The sequence below is a fragment of the Macaca thibetana genome, chromosome 9 (genome assembly GCF_024542745.1).
Source record: "Macaca thibetana thibetana isolate TM-01 chromosome 9, ASM2454274v1, whole genome shotgun sequence".
In the NCBI taxonomy this organism is placed as follows: Eukaryota; Metazoa; Chordata; class Mammalia; order Primates; family Cercopithecidae; genus Macaca; species Macaca thibetana.
The window spans coordinates 95870232-95895662 of NC_065586.1; the positions used below are offsets into that span (position 1 = coordinate 95870232).

The 25431-nt window shown below is 43.5% G+C and overlaps 1 protein-coding gene across 1 annotated transcript in view; it reads left to right on the plus strand.

The window, feature by feature from the left end:
• ABCC2 (ATP binding cassette subfamily C member 2) overlaps positions 1–25431 on the plus strand; it is a 60580-nt gene that overhangs the window by 17854 nt on the left and 17295 nt on the right. The window contains exons 10-23 of the mRNA XM_050803135.1: positions 5548–5802; positions 6908–6973; positions 8920–9057; positions 9626–9772; positions 10386–10470; positions 11795–11861; positions 13371–13497; positions 17261–17437; positions 18678–18845; positions 18977–19157; positions 23008–23134; positions 23419–23554; positions 24309–24528; positions 24675–24829. Of these exons, the coding sequence (XP_050659092.1) occupies positions 5548–5802; positions 6908–6973; positions 8920–9057; positions 9626–9772; positions 10386–10470; positions 11795–11861; positions 13371–13497; positions 17261–17437; positions 18678–18845; positions 18977–19157; positions 23008–23134; positions 23419–23554; positions 24309–24528; positions 24675–24829 (2049 nt within the window). The remainder of the gene's footprint in view (positions 1–5547; positions 5803–6907; positions 6974–8919; positions 9058–9625; positions 9773–10385; positions 10471–11794; positions 11862–13370; positions 13498–17260; positions 17438–18677; positions 18846–18976; positions 19158–23007; positions 23135–23418; positions 23555–24308; positions 24529–24674; positions 24830–25431) is intronic.

The window sequence follows — 25431 nt, forward strand, 5'->3', positions numbered from 1 at the left end:
AGGTAAAATGCCTTGGAAAAGAATATAAGGTCAGAAAAGAAGCTGGTGAAGGGTCAAACTCTTAAAACCACCAACATTCAACTCAAATACTTAATGAAACCCAGCTCAGAGACCTGTTGTATCCATCTCAAATTGCAATCTTGCCGGAGCTCCATCTCCCCAGACCAAATTTCACCTAGCAACTTCTTTTTCTAACCTTTAGCGCTAACCCAACCCTCCTCTGCCTGACTTCTTTTTTTTTTTTTTTTTTTTTTTTTTTTTTTTTTTTTGAGACGGAGTCTCGTTCTGTCGCCCAGCCCAGGCTGGAGTGCAGTGGCGCGATCTCGGCTCACTGCAAGCTCCGCCTCCCAGGTTCACGCCATTCTCCTGCCTCAGCCTCCCGAGTAGCTGGGACTACAGGCGCCCACAACCGCGCCCGGCTAATTTTTTTTTTTGTAATTTTTAGTAGAGATGGGGTTTCACCGTGGTCTCGATCTCCTGACCTTGTGATCCGCCCGCCTCGGCCTCCCAAAGTGCTGGGATTACAGGCGTGAGCCACCGCGCCCGGCCTGACTTCTTTTTTCAATTTGTAAATACATTCATGCTGATTACTGAGTTCTGCAGACCTGGAAGCTTTTTCTTTTCCTTAAGATGATTTTGTTCATCTTCCCTCTGATACATTGGTTTTTTTTGTTGTTGGTGGTGGTGGTTTGTTGTTGTTTCTGTTGTGGTTGTTGTTATTGTTGTTTTTGAGACGGAGTCTTGCTCTGTTGCCCAGGCTAGAGTGCAGTTGTGCAATCTTGGCTCACTGCAACCTCCGCCTCCTGGGTTCAAGTGATTCTCCTGCCTCAGCCTCCTGAGTAGCTGGGACTACAGGCGCATGCCACCATGCCCAGCTCATTTTTTGTATTTTTAGTAGAGGCGGGGTTTTACCGTGTTAGCCAGGATTGTCTCCATCTCCTGACCTCATGATCCGCCCACCTCTGGGATTACAGGCATGAGCCACAGCGCCTGGCCGATACATTGTTTTTGAGGGTTAACTTTCTCAAGGCAACTGTATGTTCCTCATGTCCTCCATACCAAGATGAAGTCCCATTTTGTTCCTTAAGAAATGAAAATACAGTAGTTATGATCAGTGACTACAGACTTGAGGAGAAAATTCATCCCTGAGGAGATGGGTTCCAATTTTTTTATAGGTCGGAACACTAGTTGACTCTCTTCCTTTTTTTATTCCATCACGGCAAAGTTCCATCATGGTGACTTCTCTATTACAGTTCCTACTTTTCTCCTTTGCTTTCCTCTCTAGAAACAACACTTTGTCTTTGTCTTCCCTGAGTAGATGTTGGCTCGTTGAGAGACAGTGGCAGATAATCCAAGTGTCTTTAGGTCAGAAGTCTGGTCACGTCCTTTGAACTCCCAGATACCCCCCTACTGGAATTTGTCTTCCTCCAGTTGATTTTTACAATCTCCTTATTCCTTCTGGAGATACTGAGTTTCTGCTGCTTTACAGGTTATGAGGTCACTAACCAGCCTATTTCAGCCATTGCTAGTAAAGTACACTTCTACAATTTTTTCATAATTGTGATTATTCATTCACACTATTTTGATTCTTAATATTCCAGGTTTTGCAACTGTTACAATCAATAAAGAGATTTATAAAATGGAACCCTCAATGATACTTTTATTCAAATAAATATCACTATTAGAAGAGTGGAAGAAAATTACTAATTTATATGTTTAGACAATGCTTCACTACTTATGAAACATTTTTTACATTTACTATCAATTCACAGGGCTATTGCCCTGTGAAATAAGTACATTATCCCTATTTTATGGAGAAAAATAAGGCTTAGATAATTTCAATGCCTACAATCACAAAGCCAGGAGTTGTCCCCAGACAAGGGCTACTGGGACTAAATTTATTTATTGATTGATTTTTTAAATTATTATACTTTAAGTTCTAGGGTACATGTGCACCATGTGCAGGTTTGTTACATATGTATACATGTGCCATGTTGGTGTGCTGCACCCATTAACCCGTCATTTACATTAGGTATATCTTCTAATGCTATCCCTTCCCTCTCCCCAACCCCACAACAGGCCCAGGTGTGTGATGTTCCCCATCCTGTGTCCAAGTGTTCTCATTGTTCAATTCCCACCTATGAATGAGAACATGCAGTGTTTAGTTTTCTGTTCTTGCAATAGTTTGCTCAGAATGATGGTTTCCAGCTTCATCCATGTCCCTACAAAGGACATGAACTCATCCTTTTTTATGGCTGCATAGTATTCCATGGTGTATATGTGCTACATTTTCTTAATCCAGTCTATCATTGATGGACATTTGGGTTAGTTCCAAGTCTTTGCTATTGTGAATAGTGCCTCAATAAACATACGTGTGCATGTGTCTTTATAGCAGCATGATTTATAATCCTTTGGATATGTACCCAGTAATGGGATGGCTGGATCAAATGGTGTTTCTAGTTCTAGATTCTTGAGGAATTGCCACACTGTCTTCCACAATGGTTGAACTAGTTTACAGTCCCACCAACAGTGTAAAAGTGTTCCTATTTCTCCACATCCTCTCTAGTACCTGTTGTTTCCTGACTTTTTAATGATCACTATTCTAACTGGCATGAGATGGTATCTCATTGTGGTTTTGATTTGCATTTCTTTAATGGCCAGTGACAATGAGCATTTTTTCATGTGTCTGTTGCCTGCATAAATGTCTTCTTTTGAGAAGTGTCTGTTCATATATTTTGCCCACTTTTTGGTGGGGTTGTTTGATTTTTTTCTTGTAAATTTGTTTAAATTCTTTGTAGATGCTGGATATTAGCCCTTTGTCAGATGGGTAGATTGCAAAAATTTTCTCCCATTCTGTAGGTTACCTGTTCACTCTGATGGTGGTTTCTTTTGCTGTGCAGAAGCTCTTCAGTTTGATTAGATCCCATTTGTCAATTTTGGCTTTCGTTGCCTTTGCTTTTGGTGTTTTAGACATGAAGTCCTTGCCCATGCCTATGTCCTGAATGGTATTGCCTAGGTTTCTTCTAGGATTTTTATGGTTTTAAGTCTAACATTTAAGTCTTTAATCCATTTTGAATTAATTTTTGTTCTTGTTTTTGTCAGGTTTGTCAAAGATCAGATGGTTGTAGATGTGTGGTATTATTTCTGAGGGCTCTGTTCTGTTCCATTGATCTATATCTCTGTTTTGGTACCACTACCATGCTGTTTTGGTTACTGTAGCCTTGTAGTATAGTTTGAAGTCAGGTAGCATGATGCCTTCAGCTTTGTTCTTTTGGCTTAGGATTGTCTTGGGAATGTGGGCTCTTTTTTGGTTCCATATGAACTTTAAAGTAATTTTTTCCAATTCTGTGAAGAAAGTCATCGGTAGCTTGATGGGGATGGCATTGAATCTATAAATTACCTTGGGCAGTATGGCCATTTTCACGATATTGATTCTTCCTATGCATGAGCATGGAATGTTCTTCCATTTGTGTCCTCTTTTATTTCGTTGAGCAGTGGTTTGTAGTTCTCCTTGAAGAGGTCCTTCACATCCCTTGTAAGTTGGATTCCTGGGTATTTTATTCTCTTTGAAGGAATTGTGAATGGGAGTTCACTCATGATTTGATTCTCTGTTTGTCTGTTATTGGTGTATAGGAATGCTTATGATTTTTGCATATTGATTTTTGTATCCTGAGACTTTGCTGAAGCTGCTTATCAACTTAAGGCGATTTTGGGCTGAGACGATGGGGTTTTCTAAATATACAATCATGTCATCTGCAAACAGGGATAATTTGACTCCCTCTTTTCCTAATCGAATACCCTTTATTTCTTTCTCCTGCCTGATTGCCCCGGCCAGAACTTCCAACACTATGTTGAATAGGAGTGGTGAGAGAGGGCATCCCTGTCTTGTGCTAGTTTTCAAAGGGAATGCTTCCAGTTTTTGCCCATTCAGTATGATATTGGCTGTGGGTTTGTCGTAAATAGCTCTTATTATTTTGAGATATGTACTGGGACTAAATTTACTGAAAATAGAAATGTATAGTGATTACCTTGAAGGGCAATTAGATGTTGTTAGTTGTTTTTTGTTTTTCCCTCTTCCATACCAAAAGGAAGGCATAGCAGTGGGCTGATTCCTCTAGAACCTTGGTGGTCCAACATTTTAGAAAACTTTCCTCTTTTTACTGTACAGCCAAGAATCCTGATATGTTCCAAAGAATGTATTGGTGGATTAAGATGGCAGTAGTGCTTCTAGGAGGAGATGGAAGTAGCATGGGCCACTTGTAGCCCGTACACTGTCTTTCTGGGAATTACAAGGTGGCTCTCCTTCTTATAGAAAGATGCAGCCTACTCCAGATGGTGCCTTGGTGGCATAGTGCAAGTTGGTTTCAGTACTCTGATACATTTGTGCAAGGCATTGTTGCAAGTGACAGACTTGTGGCTATCAACCTCCTGACCTCTCTAACATGAGAACAGGAAGCCCATACTACAAGACCAGGCATCTAGACAGTGCCTGAAAAATCCTGACAATACAAAAGTCTTTTATTTTACTTTATTTTTTGAGACAGAGTCTCGCTCTGTAGCCCAGTCTGGAGTGCAGTGGCACAATCTCGGCTCGCTGCAACCTCCGCCTCCCAGGTTCCAGCAATTCTCCTGCCTTAGCCTCCCGAGCAGCTGGGATTACAGGCGCCCACCACCATGCCCAGCTAATTTTTGTATTTTTGATAGAGATGGGGTTTCGCCGTGTTGGCCAGGCTGGTCTTGAATTCCCGACCTCAGGTGATCTGTCTGCCTCGTCCTCCCAAAGTGCTAGGATTACAGGTGTGAGCCACTGTGCCCGGCCTAGAAAAGTCATTTTACTTCAAAGTATGAAGTCTGAAGTTTTTCTCTTCATTCTAAATTCTCTGTCCTTCTTGGGAATTGTTGCAACCTCTTCATAAGAGTATGACTCCAAATAACGTTGCCATATCAAAAGCTTCTGAGGTCAAAATCAATACATGCTGCTTCCCTCCTTCCTTTCCTCCCTCTCTCCTTCCATCCATCCATCCCTCCTTTTCTTCCATCCTTCAGTATTTGATTCTCTACTATGTGCCACATAATATAGTATTGAAATAGATAGATGCCCTCATCCTCACAGAGTTTACATCTAGTGGAGAAACAGAAAAAAAACAAGGTTATTATGGTTCATTGTGATGAATGTAATGACAACGGTAAGCTCAGGATATTATGAGAGTACACAGGACGAGTATCTAATCCCAACTTTGTAGTCAGGGTGGTTTTCTCACAAGAATTTACATCTCGGCTGACACCAAAGGATAAATAGGAGTTTTTTGGGCAAAGAAGTGTGTGGATGTGTAGGGTTGGAGGAAGGTGGGAATAGGAAGAAAGAGTGGTCAAGAATGAGAGAACACCATGTATAAGATTTGGAGGCAAGAAGTCACAGTGCCTTGGAGAAGCTATGTCCATATGGAGCACATCCTTCCATTGTAATCTCACTTCCTGAGCTGCTTCTTCTACTCCCTAGTATCCCTGGCTTTGTCATTGGGTCCCAATTTCAATCTTTATCTTTAGGCATTGACCCTATCCAACTTGGCCAGGAAGGAGTACACCGTTGGAGAAACAGTGAACCTGATGTCTGTGGATGCCCAGAAGCTCATGGATGTGACCAACTTCATACACTTGCTGTGGTCAAGTGTTCTACAGATTGTCTTATCCATCTTCTTCCTATGGAGAGAGTTGGGACCCTCAGTCTTAGCAGGTGTTGGGGTGATGGTGCTTGTAATCCCAATTAATGCGATACTGTCCACCAAGAGTAGGACCATTCAGGTAAAGAAAGAGTCACCTGGAAAAATATATGCTTTCTTTAAAGTGTAAACCCTTTTTCTTACTCTACTCTAATTCTTAATGGGAGTTTGGGCAAGTCAAAGCTGGTAGAAGACTTTCTACCATCTCAAGTGTACTTGGCTTTCTCTGAGTTCCCTTTTCATCTTCTGATGACTCTTAGGGTTTATATACACTCCCCTGCATTCATGTTAGAGGGAAGAGCCTGACTGGAGAAGGAAGGGCTGCCCCGGAGATGCTGCACCTAATTCTTCCCTCTTGCTCTGCTGGGCTGCCCTAGTAACAGTGATTTGGGGCCCTGCTTCTCCGTTACAGCAATCTAAATCAACCATAGAGAACAGTCGCCTGAGTGATCCAAATTTCAGCCTGAGCCTTGGCAATCATCCCGCTACCACCAGGTGGGAGGGTTCCATGTGGACAGTGTCCTCAGTCCTGCCAGAATTCACAGGTTGGGTGGGTGGACTTGACAATGTATATGATTTATTCACTCATTTGTTTTGCATTCAAGTTACAAATAATTGTTTTGAAAATATTTCTTGCATATCTTACTTCTCTGAGAACACAGTAGTGAGTTAGGGCTCCTGTTCTCATGGATCTTACATTCTACCTGGTGGGATGGTGGAGAGACAGGCAATATACAAAGAAGAAAAATATCAGATCATGATAAGTGTTATACAGAGAATTCAACAGGGTGATGAGATAGTGAGTGAATGGGTGGCTATTTTCAATGAGTTCAGGGAAGACCTCTTGGGGAGTGGACATTTAAGCTGAACTCTGAATGACACAAGCCTGATTGTAAAGGAGAAAGCCTTGGGAAGGGCAGGGGAAGAACAGCCTGGGAGCTGGGTACAGTCAGGCAAGGGCTATGGGGCAGAAACAAGCTTGGCACAAGCAAGGATCAGAAAGAAGATGGGTGTAGCAGGAACGGAGTGGGCAAAGAGAGTGGAGGGTGGTGAATCCCATCACTGGGCACCTCAAGTTCTTACTAAGTGACAGTCACAAAGTAGCAGTGAGGCCTGACGTCTGCAGCAAACCTGAGCCCTCTCTCATGGAAGCGTATATTGTTTTTCTTTTGCTTTTTTCCTGGCAGGTCAAAAATATGAAGAATAAAGACAAACGTTTAAAGATCATGAATGAGATTCTTAGTGGAATTAAGGTGAGAATCTGAGCGTAGGTGGCTCTCTGTGGGTAAGGACAGAAGCAGCGGCTCTCTTGACCTTCGCAAACCCTGGTAGAGGTGATGGATTCCTGCTTCTCGGCCAGTTGTGTCACATGACTTTTGTTTCATGTCCTCCTGTCCCTCTCAGGTCCTCTGTTGAACCTCTATTTCTATTTATTCACCCTAAATAGCTTGTTTTGTTTTTGACACTTTACTGTAGAAGTTTTTAAACATATAGAAAAATAGAGACTATCATGAACCCCTACGAACTTTTCACCCAGCTCCGGGAATTATCAGCATGCCCTAACTAGTTTCATCTATAAACCCACTCCCCTCACACTTGCTTGATTATTTTAAAGCAAATCTCAGAGATCTTGTCCTTTCATTCATAAATACTGTGTATGTATCTCTAAAAGAAGGACTTATTTTTAAAATATAGACACAATACCATTATCATACCTACAAAAAAAAAATTAACATTCTTTGATACCATCAAAATTCTCCATTTGCCTCATACGTGCCTTTTGTTTGTTTGTTTTGCTGTTGGTTAGGTTGAATAAGGACCCAAAAAATGTCCATGCATGGTATGGTATTTAATTGATAGTGATTTTAATCTACAACAGTTTTCTCTCTCTCTCTCTGTGTGTGTGTGTGTGTGTGTGTGTGTGTGTGTGTGTTTGTCTTGGTCATTCCAAAAAAACTAAGTTATTTGTCTTACTTCCTGTAAATTGATAGTTAGATCTAAAGGTTTGATTGATTTAGAGTTCATTTGGGGGTAGGAGTACCAGGTTGCTTTCAAGTGGTGCTGTGTGCTTCCAAACTGCAGCGATGATGACTTGAGTGGGCCCAGGCAGTGTCAGCCTGATCCATCCTTTACAAGGTTTCCTGCTAGTCTTTCACTAGAGCGGTAGTTTGTGATGCTGGCAGCACATTAGAATCACCTGAGAAATTTGAAGTTTGTAAAACCCACTGAGGCTGGGGGCCTACTTCAAACCATTTAAATTGGACTCTTTGGGAGCGAGGCCCAGACATGTATATTTTTTTAAGTTCCCTAGGTGATTCTAATATGCCACCAAGGTGAAAAACACTATTGTAAGAATTTTATGATCATGGCCTAGGTCTGTTATTTCATTAGGAACTGCAAAAGAGTGAAATGTTTTAATTCTGTTATTCCCTTGACATTGATTAGCTGGAATTTTATGAAGAAGAATTATCTTTCATCAGCTTGTTGTTTACCCTAAAATGAAGTTAGTATGGGATAGGCAGAATAAATTTTTGCTTCTTCCCCTCCATTTACCAGCTTTCATGATAATGCATTTCATCCTCCAGAGGTGACCAATGATTTCTTTTAACTGAATATTGTTTTGAATTAATACAGCTTAACATTATCCTAAACTTCTTAAAAATAAAACAGAGCCCCCTTTTAACTCCTTGTTAATTCTCCACACAGAGCTCTGATATGTCCTTCTGTTAATGTGGCAAAACTAAAAGGAGAGCTGGTTTTGAATCTCAGCTCTACCACTGGGTAGTTTAACTTGCCAAAAGTTTGGGAAGGTTCCCTTGCCTCTCTCAGCTTGTTTCCTTATCATTTAAATGAAGATAATAACTCCACAAATGTAATGTGACTAACTCACCTCGATTTGCCCAGAACTTTTTAAGTCTTAGTACTGGAAGGCCTGTGTTCTGGGCAGCCCTTTAGTCCCAGGCAAACTAGAACAGTTAGTCATAATAAGGTTGTTATAAAGTGAGATAATGTATTTAAAATGCTTTGTACATAGTAGGTTGTCAACAAATACAAGCTACCTTTCTGTAATCATACTTTATAATCTGGATTTCTATTCCCCACATTTTGGGGACTATATCCTGAAACATGGGTGGATCGGATACACCTGGTGCCCTTTCGGGGACAATCATGTGAGCTGTATTTTTTTTCAACTTATTAGATCCTGAAATATTTTGCCTGGGAACCTTCATTCAGAGACCAAGTCCAAAACCTCCGAAAGAAAGAGCTCAAGAACCTGCTGGCCTTTAGTCAACTACAATGTGTAGTAATGTTCATCTTCCAGTTAACTCCAGTCCTGGTGAGTAGCAGAGGGGTCCATGGGCATTCGCCTGGGTGTTCACCTGGACCTGCATCAGCTTCCTGAAAAGGAAGTTCACTTTTGATAGACTAGCTGGCACCTCTAGGCCTGACCGCGAGATCCAGGGGACTTGTCCCTCTCACCGCCCCATGCTGCTTTTCCTCCTTTGTCCCACACCCCCAGCTCTAGTTTCACCTTCATGTACTGTACGGTGGTCTGGCAGCCCAGAGCAACTTTTCAAGATGCACAGCAAGCATGTGGTATCAGGAAGGTTTGGCTTAGGAGGCTTTCTTGTCTTTTTTGGAAGGTGGTGTAGGTCTATAGTGGATGGAACACTGATAAAGGATCCAGGAGACCTGAACTCTGGTCCTAGTAATCCATTAATTGACCTTGTGACCTTGGGGAAGATATTTCCTCCTCTCCTGGGCTCAGTTTTCTCATCTGTACATGAAGAGGCTGGATCACCCTCAAGGCGCCTTTAGCTCTGATATACGGTGCTCCTGAAACCTAGCACAATGCTGCTTTGTCCCTTTTAGGAATAAATTGCTTATGACCTTGCCCTTTCCAGGTATCTGTGGTCACATTTTCTGTTTATGTCCTGGTGGATAGCAACAATATTTTGGATGCACAAAAGGCCTTCACCTCCATTACTCTCTTCAACATCCTGCGCTTTCCCCTGAGCATGCTTCCCATGATGATCTCCTCCATGCTCCAGGTAGGTCGGCACTCTCGCTGATGACTGCCTATCTCTGGTTAAGAGCCTTGGAGTCCAGAATGACTGGCTATCCCATCCCATGTCTAACTTTTGCTGGTAAACTTTCAAGAGAGAGAGATCTGTTTGATTTCTGGAGACCAGTGGTTTGACCTTAATAAAATCATGAGTTTTCTGAGCCCCAGTTTATCTAACTATAAAATGAGGATAATTATACCAATCTCATGTACCTGAGCATAGCCACTGATATGCGGCAAGTACCAGAGCTGCAGAGGAAGGTCACCAGACAGGCAGTAGACTGATGAGAAGGCCTAGTTACTAGAACCAGATAGAAGTTAAGTTTTTGTCTTAGAAGGCAGATACGTAGTTTCTGGAATTAGGGCCAACGACTGGAGAGAGCAGAGGAGTTGAACTCCATGAGTTTGCTAAAGGACTGAAATAGAGCACCCACTTCCATCTGTCTATGGTGGGATAGCTTCCAGGGCTGAGTTTGGTGGAGCTTAGGAGAGGCCAGCTGTGGCAAATAGAAAATCATGGGCTAATGACAAAGTCAAAATCTCTCTGCTTGTGCTTGTTACTGACTTTAATTCTTGAGATCCTTTGTGTCCTTCTCTAGGCCGGTGTTTCCACAGAGCGGCTGGAGAAGTACTTGGGAGGGGATGACTTGGACACATCTGCCATTCGACATGACTGCAATTTTGGTAAATAAATTTGGAAGTCGCTTCCCAAACTTATTCGCAGTGTTGGTGCCAGAATTTTGATAATGCAAGAACTTAGCAGCAGCAAACTGAAAGAGAGCTTGGAGATTTGTCTTGAGCCTATGCTTGCATAAGATACACACTGTTCTTACTTGAATTATGTTTACACTTACAGCAGATTGCTCAACTAGATTGCTAAATAAAGCTGGGCCAGCTCTTCTGAGGATAAGCAGGGAATCCTGCAAAGGATCCAGAAAGCAGAAGTCAGGATGGAGCCAAGTGTGTGGGATTGGGAAGGTAGCCTAGAGTGAAAGAATACTCAGATTCTGAAGGTTTAAAGGTTGGGGGCCAACCATGGCCAGAGTGGGCAGTAGGACTGGAATCCATGGTGGGGAGGATTTATATATGGAGGTGGAATTCATACAAGGGGACTGGGCAACAGAGGGCCTGAGAGTATACCCAGAGTATGCGTAGGTCAGGAATCTGGCCTTCCAGTAGGCTTGGGAGTTCTGAATCAAAAAGAACTTCAGCCGGGCACAGTGGCTCACGCCTGTAATCCCAGCACTTTGGGAGGCCGAGGCAGGCGGATCACCTGAGGTCAGGAGTTTGACACCAGCCTGACCAACATGGAGAAACCCCGTCTCTACTAAAAATACAAAATTAGCTGAGTGTGGTGGCACATGCCTGTAATCCTGGCTACTCGGGAGGCTGAGGCAGGAGAATCACTTGAACCTGGGAGGTAGAGGTTGCGGTGAGCTGAGATTGCACCATTGCACTCCAGCCTGGGTGACAGGAGTGAAACTGCATCTCAAAAAAACAAAATGAAACAAAAAGAAAAAAAAAGGACTTTAAGCTGGACACAGTGGCCTGTAATCCCAGGCCTTTGGGAGGCTGAGCCGGGCAGATTGCTTGAGTCCATGAGTTGGAAACTAGCCTGGGTGACATGACGAAACTGTCTCTACTAAAAATACAAAAATTAGCGGGGCATGGTGGTGCATGCCTGTAGTCCCATCTACCTGGAGGCTGAAGCAGGAGAATCTCTTGAGCCTGGAAAGTCAAGGCGGCAGTCAGCCGAGATTGCACCACTGCACTCCAGTCTGGGTGACAAAGTGAGACCATGACTCAAAAAAAAAAAGGACTTCATATGCAGGCCACTTCTGGTCTCATTCTAGGAGATTTCATTTGCCTCCTGTTAGCATAGGAGCCAGCACTTAGCAGAAACAATCCCGGGTGCTGATGGAGAAAGCGGAGACACATGAGGGCTGAGAAAGGGCAGACAGTCACATGGGGACGTACATTTGACCAAAAGAGGACTTTTTCTCAACAGACAAAGCCGTGCAGTTTTCTGAGGCCTCCTTTACCTGGGAACGTGATATGGAAGCCACAATCCGAGAGTGAGTTGCCTTCTTTCCACCCTAATGTTCTTTAGCATTCTCACTGCCTGGCCGATTCTCAGAAAATTCCGTGTAATAGAATACATGGGGAATTGAGCTATGTGCGTGTCTTCAATTAGATACCAGTGCAGGACAAACCCCTGGAGAGATGAGCTGAAAGCAAAGGTTCTCAGCCCCTTCCCCTGATAACTGTATTTGCCACCCTGCTTTCCTACTATGGGACCATGAATATCCAGCTGTGATCCCATGAAGACATTTGTGTGTGCAGATTGTGGATGGAGGTGGTGCAGTGTTGGCAGGTGGCCACGTCTCTGGGTATGGTAGAAGATAAACACAAGAACCTGAATTCAGTATAAGTTCATTCATCCAAGAATAGCAATCAGGAACATTGGAATCTGGCTCCTTAGTGTGAATCTTCTGCACATAGTGTGTCTCTTAAGCACCATGTGTAATAGCACACCCAATTCATCCACTGAGCACAGCAGAGTACACCAGGGGCCTGAATAGGCCATATCTTTCTTTCTTCACAACTGAGCACATCTTTTTTTTTTTTTTTTTTTTTTTTTTTGAGACGGAGTTTTGCTCTGTCACCCAGGCTAGAGTGCAGTGGCGCGATCTCGGACAACTGAGCATGTCTTATTATCTCCTTACTATACTCCTGACTTCCCACTCCTCTATCTTGTTCCTATAGTCTTTAACATGGACTCCAGAGCTAGCCCCACGATGAGCTAGGGGCAGGAGCATCTGCTCTGAACCCTCCTAACCCAGCAGTTTCCCTTTCCAGAGAGGAAACTGGGCAGGGCTTCTACCATACTGTTACAGGTCTGGAAGAAATTCAGCTCAATGGGCAGATTCAGAAAGACTGTGAACAAGTTCCTAATGTTCCTAGTGTTCTAGAAACTCAAATAACAGGGCTGGCACACAGAGTTTCCAGGAACCAGTTCCAGTGTGGGCCCCTACCCAGCCAGATACAGTCAAATATTTAGGAGAAAGGCAAGGGAATCTACTTTCAGCAAATGTTCCAGGTGACACATTTAGCAGCTAAATTTGGGAAATGTTAATCTAGTCCAATCCCATTAGTAAGAAAGGAGGGGTCCTTAGTCCAAAGGAAGTGACCTTCCAAGATGACATAGCCCAGCAGCGTCAGGGTTGGGACTTGAACCAAGCCAGGTCTCCAGGCCCCCAATAGGGTCTTGTTCAACGGGTAACCATGTTCGTTCTAGGAGAATGTTATCATTGGAAATGCACATTTGGCACAAACAGCTTACAGATGAGTTGGATAAATTAGGGCTCATTGGGGCTCATTCTCTAGCCTTTTAGAGCTAAGAAAAAACAAAAAGAAAAAGTATTAAAGAAGCACTTTGGGGTCTTGTATATCCAAGGCAAATTTTCCAATCTTGAGGGGAAATCTCCTAATACCAGACTTCGTGGAGACTCAGAGAAGTGACTTGAGCTACTCTTTAATACCCAACCCCTGCTATCTCCTTCAAAGACATTCCTCTCTTTCAGTGTGAACCTGGACATTATGCCAGGCCAACTTGTGGCTGTGATGGGGCCTGTCGGCTCTGGGAAGTCCTCCTTGATATCAGCCATGCTGGGAGAAATGGAAAATGTCCATGGGCACATCACCATCAAGGTGAGAGGGAATGCCATTGCAAATGCCTCTGACTCCCGAATGTCAGCAGGGAGCCTCCCTCTGACTCCCTTCGTGCTTTTGCCTCACTGGGGAGAAGGCACTGAGGGCTAGTAGGTGAGGCCTTGGAGACATTTGGTAGATCTGTGGACTGTGATTTTTCTGTCCCATTTCAACTTTATATAATCAGTTGCTGGGGCTAAGATTTGGGAATCTGCATTTTTAAGGAGCTCTAAAGGTGATTCTCATATGCATACTACAGTGTGAAAACTGTTGATTAGAGAGGTCTTCCTTCAAAATATAGGCGTTTCTGGCCAGGCGCGGTGACTCACACCTGTAATCCCAGCACTTTGAGAGGCTGAGGGAGGTGGATCACCTGAGGTCAGGAGTTCGAGACTAATCTGGTCAACATGGTGAAACCCCGTCTCTACTAAAAATACAAAATTAGCCGGGCATGGTGGCACGCGCCTATAATCCCAGCTACTTGGGAGGCTGAGGCATGAGAATCACTTGAGCCCAGGAGGGCTGCAGTGAGCCAAGATCATGCCACTGCACTCCAGCCTGAGCAACAGAAAGAGACTCTGTCTCAAAAAAAAAAAAAAAAAAAAAAGTATAGGCATTTCTGCTTTATCTATGTATTTGTTTCTGAAAAATCACACATTCTGCAAAACTGTACAATAAAAATAAAAGGACCTAGGGGAAAAGAATTGTAATAGATCACTAAAAACTTATATAACTTTGTAATCAAACTACCAACAAAAACAATACCAACCATAGCAATAACATCGAGAGCAATAAAAACAGTAACCTTGTAAAATCAGCACCGGCATTTGCACCCAACATTACAGTTAGTCTTGGGCCTCTCTCTCCCTCCTTTGAGAGCTAAATCTTTGATGGCATTTGCTTCCAAAATAAAAATCTGGTGTAGGGTGTTGTCTTCATCAATTATATATACATTTTTTGGGACAGAGTCTCGCTGTGTCATTCAGGCTGGAGTGCAATAGTGCAATCTCAGCTCACTGCAACCTCCATCTCCTGGTTTCAAGCGATTCTCCTGCCTCAGTCTCCCAAATAGCTGGGATTACAGGTGTGTGCCACTATGCCCCACTAACTTTTTTTTTTTAATTTTTAAAAATTTTTTTACTTTAAGTTCCAGGATACATGTGCAGAACATGTAGGTTTGTTACATAGGTATACGTGTGCCATGGTGGTTTGCTGCACCTATTGACCTGTCATCTAGGTTCCCTCCCCTCGCCCCTCAGCCCCCAATAAGCCCCGGTATATGATGTTCCCCTCCCTGTATCCATGTGTTTTCACTGTTCAACTCCCACTTATGAGTAAGAACATGCAGTGTTTGGTTTTCTGTTCCTGTGTTAGTTTGCTGAGGATGATGCTTCTAGCTTCATCCATGTCCCTACAAAGGACATGATCTCATTCCTTTTTATGGCTGCATAGTGTTCCATGGTATATATGTGCCACATTTTCTTTATCCAGTCTATCACTGATGATGCCCAGCTAATTTTTGTACTTTTAGTAGAGGCGGGGTTTTGCCATGTTGTCCAGGCTGGTCTCAAACTCCTGGCCTCAAGTGATCCATCTGCCTCAGCCTCCCAAAGTGCTGGGATTATATGGGTAAGCCACTGCGCCTGGCTAATTATGATTTTTTTTAACACAGAGGAAAATGTTTTCATGGCATCTTCATCAGTACTCTGAACTTTTCCAGAGAGCTAAATTTAGGGAAAATTATAGCCATTTTTGAATTGTTACCACTACTTGTACCAAAGAGAGGCGAATCTATAGATTTTCAGCTTTTTTTCTTAAGATCTTCATATATTGCTAAGAGTTTCTTTTTAAGTATGAGAATGCTTCCTCCAATTGATTTATACTGACCTGCTTGGAAAAAAAATTTAAGAACCAGCTGTTCTTCTACAATATACTGACATCGTTTCCTGATTTAGCAATCACTAATGAACGAATTTGCAATTTTTTTTTTTTTTTTTTTTTTTTGAGATGGAGTCTTGCTCTGTCGCCCAGGCTGGAGTGCAGTGGCCTGATCTCAGCTCAGGCCTCCCGGGTTTACGCCATTCTCCTGCCTCAGCCTCCCGAATAGCTGGGACTACAGGCGCCCGCCACGTCGCCTGGCTAGTTTTTTGTATTTTTTAGTAGAGACGGGGTTTCACCGTGTTAGCCAGGATGGTCTCGATCTCCTGACCTCGTGATCCGCCTGTCTCGACCTCCCAAAGTGCTGGGATTACAGGCTTGAGCCACTGCGCCCGGCCTACTAATTTGCAATTTTAAAAACATGCACTATAGCAGAGCAGACTACAGATTTAAGTCTGTCTTCTAACCCCTTTGGGGAAGCTTTTTTTCTTGCTAACTCATAACTGTGTTCTTCCTCAAACACAGGCATTTGTTGGTCTCCATTTCTGGTTGTTCTTTTTTTTTTTTTTTTTTTGAGACGGAGTCTCAGTCTGTCACCCAGGCTGGAGTGCAGTGGTACACGATCTCGGCTCACTGCAACCTCTGCCTCCTAGGTTCAAGCAGTTCTCTTCCTCAGCCTCCTGAGTAGTTGGGATTACAGGCACATGTCACTACGCCCGGCTAATTTTGTATTCTTAGTAGAGACAGGGTTTCACCATCTTGGCCAGGCTGGTCTTGAACTCCTGACCTTGTGATCCACCTGCCTTAGCCTCCCAAAGTACTGGAATTACAGGCGTGAGCCACCGCGCCCGGCCTCCATCTCTGTTTTTTGTTTGTTTGTTTGAGATGGAGCCTCACTCTGTATCCCAGGCTGGAGTGCAGTGGCCCAATCTGAGCTCACTGCAGCCTCTGCCTCCTGGGTTCAAGGGATTCTCCTGCCTCAGATTCCCGAGTAGTTGGGATTACAGACTTGTGCCACCATATCCAGCTACTTTTTGTGTTTTTAGTAGAGATGGAGTTTCACCATGTTGGCCAGGCTGGTCACTCCTGACCTCAGGTGATTCGCCTACTTTGACCTCCCAAAGTGCTGGGATTACAAGCATGAGCCACCGCACCCAGGCTCCATCTCTCTTTGGATATAATCTTGCTTCCTAAGATGTCATCTATGCCAGGGGTCCCCAACCCCTGGGCCTCAGACTGGTACTGTTCCATGGCCTGTTGGGAACCAGGCTACACAGGAGAAGGTGAGCGGCGAGCTAGCATTACCACCTGAGCTCCACCTCCTGTCAGATCAGCAGCAGCATTAGATTCTCATAGGACCACGAACCCTTTTGTGAACTGCACATGCCAAGGATCTAGGCTGCATCTACTGCCTGATGATCTGAGGTGGAACAGTTTCATCCCGAAACCATCTCCCACCACCACCCCATCCATGGAAAAATTGTCTTCCACAAAACTGGTCCCTGGTGCCAAAAAAGGTTGGGGACCGCTGATCTATACCATTCCCTCGTCAGTGTTAGCCCTTTGTTGCTCCTAGTAAATTCAATTGGGTTTGACTGAAACCCTCTTCTAGAAGCAACACACACATTTATCATCTAATTTTCAGGATCATGGCTGGAAAACATAGTCTAACAAAAGGGGGGCTTTTGATGGTGAAGAGGATATTGAGTCCTGAGAGTGGAATAACTACAAGCACATGAATAAATATCAGATCCTCAGTCATCCTGATGCATAGTTCTTCAAATTTAAACTCCATTTGTTTCTTCCCCCTCTCCAGCCACCTCATCCTTCAACCCTGCATTTCTGGAGGTGCAGCTGTAATATGGTCTGATCCTTTTTCATCTAGGGCACCACTGCCTATATCCCACAGCAGTCCTGGATTCAGAATGGCACCATCAAGGAAAACATCCTTTTTGGAGCCGAGTTGAATGAAAAGAGGTACCAGCAAGTCCTGGAGGCCTGTGCTCTCCTCCCAGACTTGGAAATGCTGCCTGGAGGAGATTTGGCTGAGATTGGAGAGAAGGTACTTGGGATAACAAGGGATCTTCAAGGGTGAAGGCATATTGAAGAGAAAAAGTGAGGATGGTGGTGAAGAACTACACGGGGTCACAATATTCCACGTAATAACTCAGAATTTTAAAACTTTCTGCTTGGAAGCAGATACAGGAATTATATAATTTAAATCAAAGATGATGAGGCAAAGGCCATAAGAAGTTAACAGTGACTGGCCCAAGGTTGATCTCACAGGAGGTTGGGCAGAAGTGGGACCAGAGCCTAGGTGTCCTGATTCTACTTCTGTATCAGCAAGGTCAGGGGAAGATTCTACTAATCTGCTTTGAACACTTAGACGTTTACTGTGAATTATCTTCTGATGTTATTAAAGGCCTTTCCTAAAAATAGATTTTTAGGGCTGGGCGCAGTGGCTCACGCCTGTAATCCCAGCACTTTGGGAGGCTGAGGCGGGTGGATCACCTGAGGTCAGGAGTTTGAGACCAACCTGACCAACAAGGTGAAACCCCATCTCTACTAAAAATACAAAAATTAGCCTTGCGTGGTAGCAGGCGCCTGTAGTCCCAGCTACTTGGGAGGCTGAGACAGGAGAATTGCTTGAACCAAGGAGGCGGAGGTTGCAGTGAGCTGAGATTGTGCCACTGCACTGCAGCCTGGGCAATGGAGCAAGACTCCATCTCAAAAAAAGAAAAAGATTTTTAATGACTATATTGTATTTATTATACAGATCTAGCATAATTTCTTTTGAAATCTCTAAATAAAAACCCTGCATATTTAGGATGTTTTCATCCTCCCTCCCCAGCACTAGAAATAAATGTAGCAATCTTTGGGAACAAAAAAATCTCAAGATGTTAGAAGATTAGTGAAGATACTGCTCTAGAGTAATTTTGTTCATTAATTAGCATACACTTATTGAGCACCTACTATATGTCAAATACTGTTTTAAGTGCTGGGGTTACATCCATGAACAAAACAGAAAAAACCTCTGTTCTACATTCTCATGGGGTGACAAGCAACAAAACCATTAAATAAGTAAATTATCTGATAAAAAGTGATAAGTTGGCCATGTCTTTAATTGTTGGTCCTAAAGTTATTTATTTGAATCAGTTCTTTATTTGTATAAAGGAACTTGTTAGATTTTTAACCCCTTGACACCTTATTGAGATAAATTTCTTCCTTTTACCCCTCCCTATTAGATTCTGTGAAGGTGGGTCTAGGGAGTAGTGCTTAATATAAATTATTTTCTTCTTCAGGGTATAAATCTCAGTGGGGGTCAGAAGCAGCGGATCAGCCTGGCCAGAGCTACCTACCAAAATTTAGACATCTATCTTCTAGATGACCCTTTGTCTGCTGTGGATGCTCATGTAGGAAAACATATTTTTAATAAGGTCTTGGGCCCCAATGGCCTGTTGAAAGGCAAGGTGAGAAATCATTGAACATGATGAAGATACAAAGGTGGGGTGGCAGGGAGAGGGGAGGACATGTCTGGCAAGTAAGACAGGGAAGATGGTGGACATATGGTAATTAACACAACTTCATATTATTTTTATAGACTCGACTCTTGGTTACACATAGCATGCACTTTCTTCCTCAAGTGGATGAGATAGTAGTTCTGGGGAATGGCACAATTATAGAGAAAGGATCCTACAGTGCTCTCCTGGCCCAAAAAGGAGAGTTTGCTAAGAATCTGAAGACATTTCTAAGACATACAGGCCCTGAAGAGGAAACCACAGGTATGTAAGGAGGATTGGGACAAGATAGAATTTGGGCCATGGAGGGAATGGTAAACCAGTATCTACTTCCTGAACTGTACAGTATCCAGTGAACTAGATTTGGAAGCAAACTACCCAGAGATTCAAACTCTGCTTTCTGGGTTTTGAGTCTCTTTGAGGAAACATAGAAATTGAAACTCTATGCCTGGGCCAAACTGGTGGCTTATCCTGCTCATCTGATATCTGACACGCAATCAAAGGACACTGTTTAGAAGGGCACAACTGAAAGTCTGAATGAGTAACCCTTGTGGAAGAAACACCAGTGGCACAACAGTCCCTCTTTTAGGGATGCCATGTTCCTATTGACTCTAGTCACACATGTTACCCCATCTACCCCAAATCCATTAAACAACTTCCTCAACAGCTCCCTGGGCTGGCACTATTAGTGTACTGCTAAATTCTTGGTAAACCCTAACAAAAGGATTTTGATTAATATACCAAAACCACTGGGTGTTTGAACCAGAAAAAAAAAAATTATGGCAGTTGCATAGTCTCAGAGTGTACCATAGCAATAGCCTCTAATATCACCACCATTGGGTTCACCAGTTAGCCCTAGTCAGCAGTGGAGCTCTGTTTACTGTGACCCTTCCCAAGGACCTGCCAACAGCAGTCCTGTGCATAGGTCTGGTTATCACCCTCAGGTGGTCACCAGCAGGAGTTCAGGTCTGAGAAAGCCAGGGCAGAAGGGTGTAGGAGCATTCCAGAAATCAGTCAGATGAGGGAGTAGCTACACAGCCTACAAGTGGTAGCATGTTCTGACCATGAAGTGAGGACAAATAATGGTTTAAAACTACCCTGGGAGGGCCGGGCTCGATGGCTCATGCTTGTAATCCCAGCACTTTGGGAGGTTGAGGCGGGTGGATCACCTGAGGTCAGGAGTTCGAGACCAGCCTGACCAACATGGAGAAACCCTGTGTCTACTAAAAACACAAAATCAGCCAGGCATGGTGGCACATGCCTGTAATCCCAGCTGCTTGGGAGGCTGAGGCAGGAGAATTGTTTGAACCTGGGAGGCAGAGATTGTGGTGAGCTGAGATCCCTCCATTGCACTCTAGCCTGGGCAACAAGAGTAAAACTCCATCTCAAAAAAAAAAAAAAAAAAAAAAAAACCACCCTGGGAAGCCCAAGAGTTTGAAAGAAAAATCTAAGCCAGGGCTGGATGCAGTGGCTCACACCTGTAATCCCAGCACTTTGGGAGGCCAAGGCAGAAGAATCACTTGAGCCCAGGAGTTTGAGACCACCCTGGGCTATATAGTGAAACCCCATCTCTGCTCAAAAAAAAAGAAGAAGAAAAATCTAAACCAGGAAGTTTGTAAGCTTCGGAGGAAGAAGGCAGGAACAAAGAACAGGATAGTGTAGGTGACAGAAATTGGGAGCCTGGCCAGGAGAGTGGGGCAGGAGTATCAGGGAACAGCAGAAAGGAGTGATTGAAAGCTTTGCATCAACCTTTATGTGCTCTAGATAGTAGCCTGGAGAAAACAAAAAGCACCTGCCTGGAGTGGGGAGTGAATGTCCCAAGGAAAGAACAGTGTCTACTGCTAGAGTTCCCTGAGTTATTGCTCAACCACATCACCATGGTTACTGTAAGAAAATCGGGCAGTTGTCCTATGCTAATGGTAAACATTTTTTTCTGATTAGCCTGGATCTGAGTTTCTGGATTCTGTTATAAACCTCTTTTCCTTTGAAGAATCCTGTCTTTAATATACAAAGAACAGTTTACAAAACATTCCCGTAAGCCCTTTTTCTGGTGAACACTGAGAGAACATTTCTGAGCAGTTTTGTAAGCTCCAGAGCCTAGGATGCTGCTGCGTTGGCCCTGGGATCTGGGACTTGGTGGAATGAAGAGAAGGGCAGGAGGGCAAGCTGAGCTGCACTGAGATTGGTTCTGTGTATGAGTTTCCTAATTAGCTGCCTTAACAACACATCACAAACTGAATGGCCACATATTTCTGGAGGCTGGAAGGGCAACATCAAGGTGTCAGCAGGATTAATTCTTTCTTAAGGTGCTAGGCAATAATCTGTTCAAGGCCTCTCACCTAGTTTCCAGTGGTTTGGCAATCTTTGTTATTGCTGTTTGTTGTGGTTGTTCTTCCTATTTGTTTCATTTCCTGAACTAATTCTGTTAAGTCTGTATTCTTTGTCATTGTCATGTGTGACCACTGAGGTCTCTGTTTGGTTGGCTTAGTGGTCAGCTAGTGATTAGACAGAGACTTCCTTAAATGCTTGGAAACAATAAATGTCTCAGCCTTTGCTGAGAGGCTCTGTGTGTGTGTTGTGGGTGATGGGGAGCATGTCTTCAGCGCTCCAGCAATTTACATCTCTGCCTTAGCCTTCACTTCCTGCTTATACAGAGCCACATGGTCAGCCAGAAGTGGGAGATTAGAGCCCTCTTCCATCTTTCCTGGACATGTGCACAGCTCTGCATGTGTACGTGGCATTCTAGATTGCTGGGAATATATCAGAGAGATCAAAGCCCCTGTGAGCATCTTATTTCCCAGCTTTTCCTTTTAAGTTTTTGGTCAGCTTCTTATTTGCCCCAAGTGTTATCACCACCTCAGGCAGCTGCTGTGATGTTAAATAATTGCTGCTGATTGTTTGAGCTAGCTCAGCATTAGGTCAAATAGGCCCTGTAAATGGGGGTTTTCAGGGAATTCCAGATAGGTGAGATAATGTCAGTTCTCCAGGGATGGGGCTTTTGGGAGCATTCTGAACCCACTCTGCCCCCTCCAGTGGCTGCTAGGCTGCTGGTTTTCATGGCTATTAGGATTGTATGGCTGTTAGTTTTCTAGGCTGTAGCAGCCAAGGAGAGGGGGACAGAAATAGGGTAAGTTAAACTGCCACCAAGCTTACTGTTATTACTGAGTGTCAGCTCTTCAAAAAAACAAATGTTCCTGGGATTGTTGCAAGCCTTTGGTTAATTTCAGAGCTCTGAAAAAGTTGACTTTGACCATTTTTTGGTCATTATTCTTATTGCTTTTATGGAGGAGTAGATATCTGGAGGTTCCTATTCTACCATCCCCACTGATGCCCACACTATGTCTTATATTTTATTTTATTTTCAGGGTATGTCTTTTAAGTGCTTTAAATTAATATAAGTTTGTTAAATTATTTGAATTTCAAGATGAACATTTTCTTTTCTTTTCTTTTCTTTTTTGAGAGAGTCTCAGTCTGTTGCCCAGGCTGGAGTACATTGGCACAATCATGGCTCACCTTCAACCTCCTATGTTCAAGTGATCCTCCCACCTCAGCCTCCCAAGTAGCTGGGACCACAGGCGTGCACCACCACACCCTGCTAATTTTTAAATTTTTCTGTAGACATAAGAGTTTCCCTGTGGTGTCCAAGGTGGTCTCAAACTCCTGGGCTGAAGTGATCCTCCCACCTTGGCCTCCCAAAGGGCTGGGATTACAGGTGTGAGCCACCATGCTCCGCCAAGATGAGCATTTTCAATTTACAATCACTTCTTTAGTCAATTCTGAGAATGTGACTCTTCTATATGTCTACCATAATCCTTAAACCTCTTTCCTCCTCCAAAGGAACCTGGGCATTTCTAGGAATTTTCTTCTCCATTTTGACCATTTTCTCTTCCAGTGGAATATTAATTCATCTCTCCTTTATCCTGATATTTCTTAATAACAAGACGTAGTAATAACTATTGATGGAGGATTTATGGAGTAAAGTATTCCGTCCCGTATGTACATCTGGGATCCCTTGCTGAAACCAGCAAGATCAGAGAAGGCTTCTCTCTCCTTGTTCATAGGACTGACAGGGCTCTATGCAGCTCTTTCCCTAACCTCTAGTGTGTCTCCCTAGTCCATGATGGCAGTGAAGAAGAAGACGATGACTCTGGGCTGATATCCAGTATGGAAGAGATCCCTGAAGATGCAGCCTCCATAACCATGAGAAGAGAGAACAGCTTTCGTCGAACGCTTAGCCGCAGGTTGGCCATCTATTCAGCTGGCAGCCCTCGTCAGCTCCATATTTCCACTTGATCTTTTTCTTTTTCTTCCTGGGCTTTTCCTGTGAGGGTTAACACTATGGACACTCCAAGCTCTTCCTTTGTTTCTTGTATGAGCGGGGATGGGGAAAAACCAGGGTTGTGTCAGTTTCCCCTGGTCATCTGCCCTGAAATATGCTTTGATGCCAGCTGAGCGACTATGACATCTGCTTGCAAGAAGACCCTTGGGAATCGCCTGCATGCTCAGGGAAGCTTCCCTCTCTCAGTTCTAGGTCCAGCGGCAGGCATCTGAAGTCCCTGAAAAACTCCTTGAAAACTCGGAATGTGAAAAGCCTGAAGGAAGATGAAGAACTAGTGAAAGGACAAAAACTAATTAAGAAGGAATTCGTAGAAACTGGAAAGGTGAACACCACACAAAAAAGTAGCATTTGAGGTGTTATAAGGTTCAGAACCCAAAATTTTTAACGTTAAGTGAAAATTGAACGCATACTTACAGGAGCAATATGTCCTCTGTCCTTTGCAAATTTTCAGATTCATTATTAACATGTTAGCAGAGGCTGTGGGCTTTCTACCAAGTCATATTTCCATAAAGAATGCCATGTTTCCTGTGAATGTCCTCATCCCACACTTCATGAGTGTTTGATTCCATTCTGATGTGTGGAGGAACAGGAAAACTCAGACCTAGAGCACATAATTCAAATTAATGAAATTTAACCACAAATTTCAAGGTCAGCAGTAGAACCCCATCATCTGTTCTACTCTGATTTTTTGTTTGTGTGTTTATTTTAGAGACAGGTCTCACTATGTTGCCCAGGCTGTACTGAAACCCCCGGGCTCAAGAGATCCTCCCACGCCAGCCTTCTGAGTAGCTGGGACTACAGGGGCATGCTACCATGTCTTGCTTGTCCCAATCTATTTTATATCTTCTTCTCTTAAATGCCTTTAGCTTTTATGATTATTTACCCTGCATTGTATTTCAGCATTGTTCTATTCTTCCTGGCACAGTGCAGAAATGGTGACCACAGACTACCAAATTTTGCTACCTGCTACCTATGCTCCCAGGGGCCTCCACTTCTCCTTGTGGTTGGCATTCTAGGTGATTCCTTATCAAAAACCATTAGGGAGTTCTACTAATATTGAGGTGGGGACTTTGCAGGTGAAGTTCTCCATCTACCTGGAGTACCTACGAGCAGTAGGATTTTTTTCAATATTCTTCATCATCCTTGCATTTGTGATGAATTCTGTGGCTTTTATTGGATCCAACCTCTGGCTCAGTGCTTGGACCAGTGACTCTAAAATCTTCAATAGCACCGACTATCCAAAATCTCAGAGGGACATGAGACTTGGAGTCTACGGAGCTCTGGGATTAGCGCAAGGTATGTCTGATGGCTATGACATCTTACAGAATCTGTCTGGACCCTGTACTTTTCCTGGACTCAGGAATGCATTTGCCGTTATGTCCTAGGCACAAGTCATCAGGGATTCCTGTGCATGGTGCTGACAAAACTGCTTCCATTTCTAGGTATATTTGTGTTCATAGCACATTTCTGGAGTGCCTTTGGTTTCGTCCATGCATCAAATATCTTGCACAAGCAACTGCTCAACAATATCCTTCGAGCACCCATGAGATTTTTTGACACAACACCCACAGGCCGGATTGTGAACAGGTTTGCCGGTGTAAGTATCTCAAGGACTGTCAGGTGGTATGTTTATATACTGAGGATCTTTCTGACAGGGAGGAATTATCATGTCCCCCCAGACAACACTGTTCAGTTCCAGTTCTTTTGTCCACTCAACATGCAGGTGTTTCTTGAGTACTTGCTGTGAGTTCCCAAGGATCCTGGAGATTCAGGGATGAACATCTCTGACCCTTCAAGTAACTCAGCATCTAGTGAAGAAGACAACCAAGGAAGTGAAGGATTATAATAGAATATAGTAAAACCAGTAACAACAGTGTGTAGAAAAGTGGTCTGGGAGTACAAAGGAAAAAAGGCACTACCCCAGCCTGAGTGATAAAGGTAGGAAATGTCAGAAAAGGTGAAACTTAAGTCATAGAAGCAAGCCAGGGGAGATGGTGAGGGTTGGGGGCAGGGATGGCAGTAGAGCAGGGTGAGAAGGATTATTCTGCAGAGGAAAGAACATAAATAAAAGCACTGTCACTGCCTGGGACAGGAAATCCAAGAGACAGTAGGATAACCCTTTGCTTGGCCTCTGCCTCCATTCCTGAAATTTCTATCTTGAATGCTTTAAGAATGAGTAAATTTGGTCTGGACTACGAA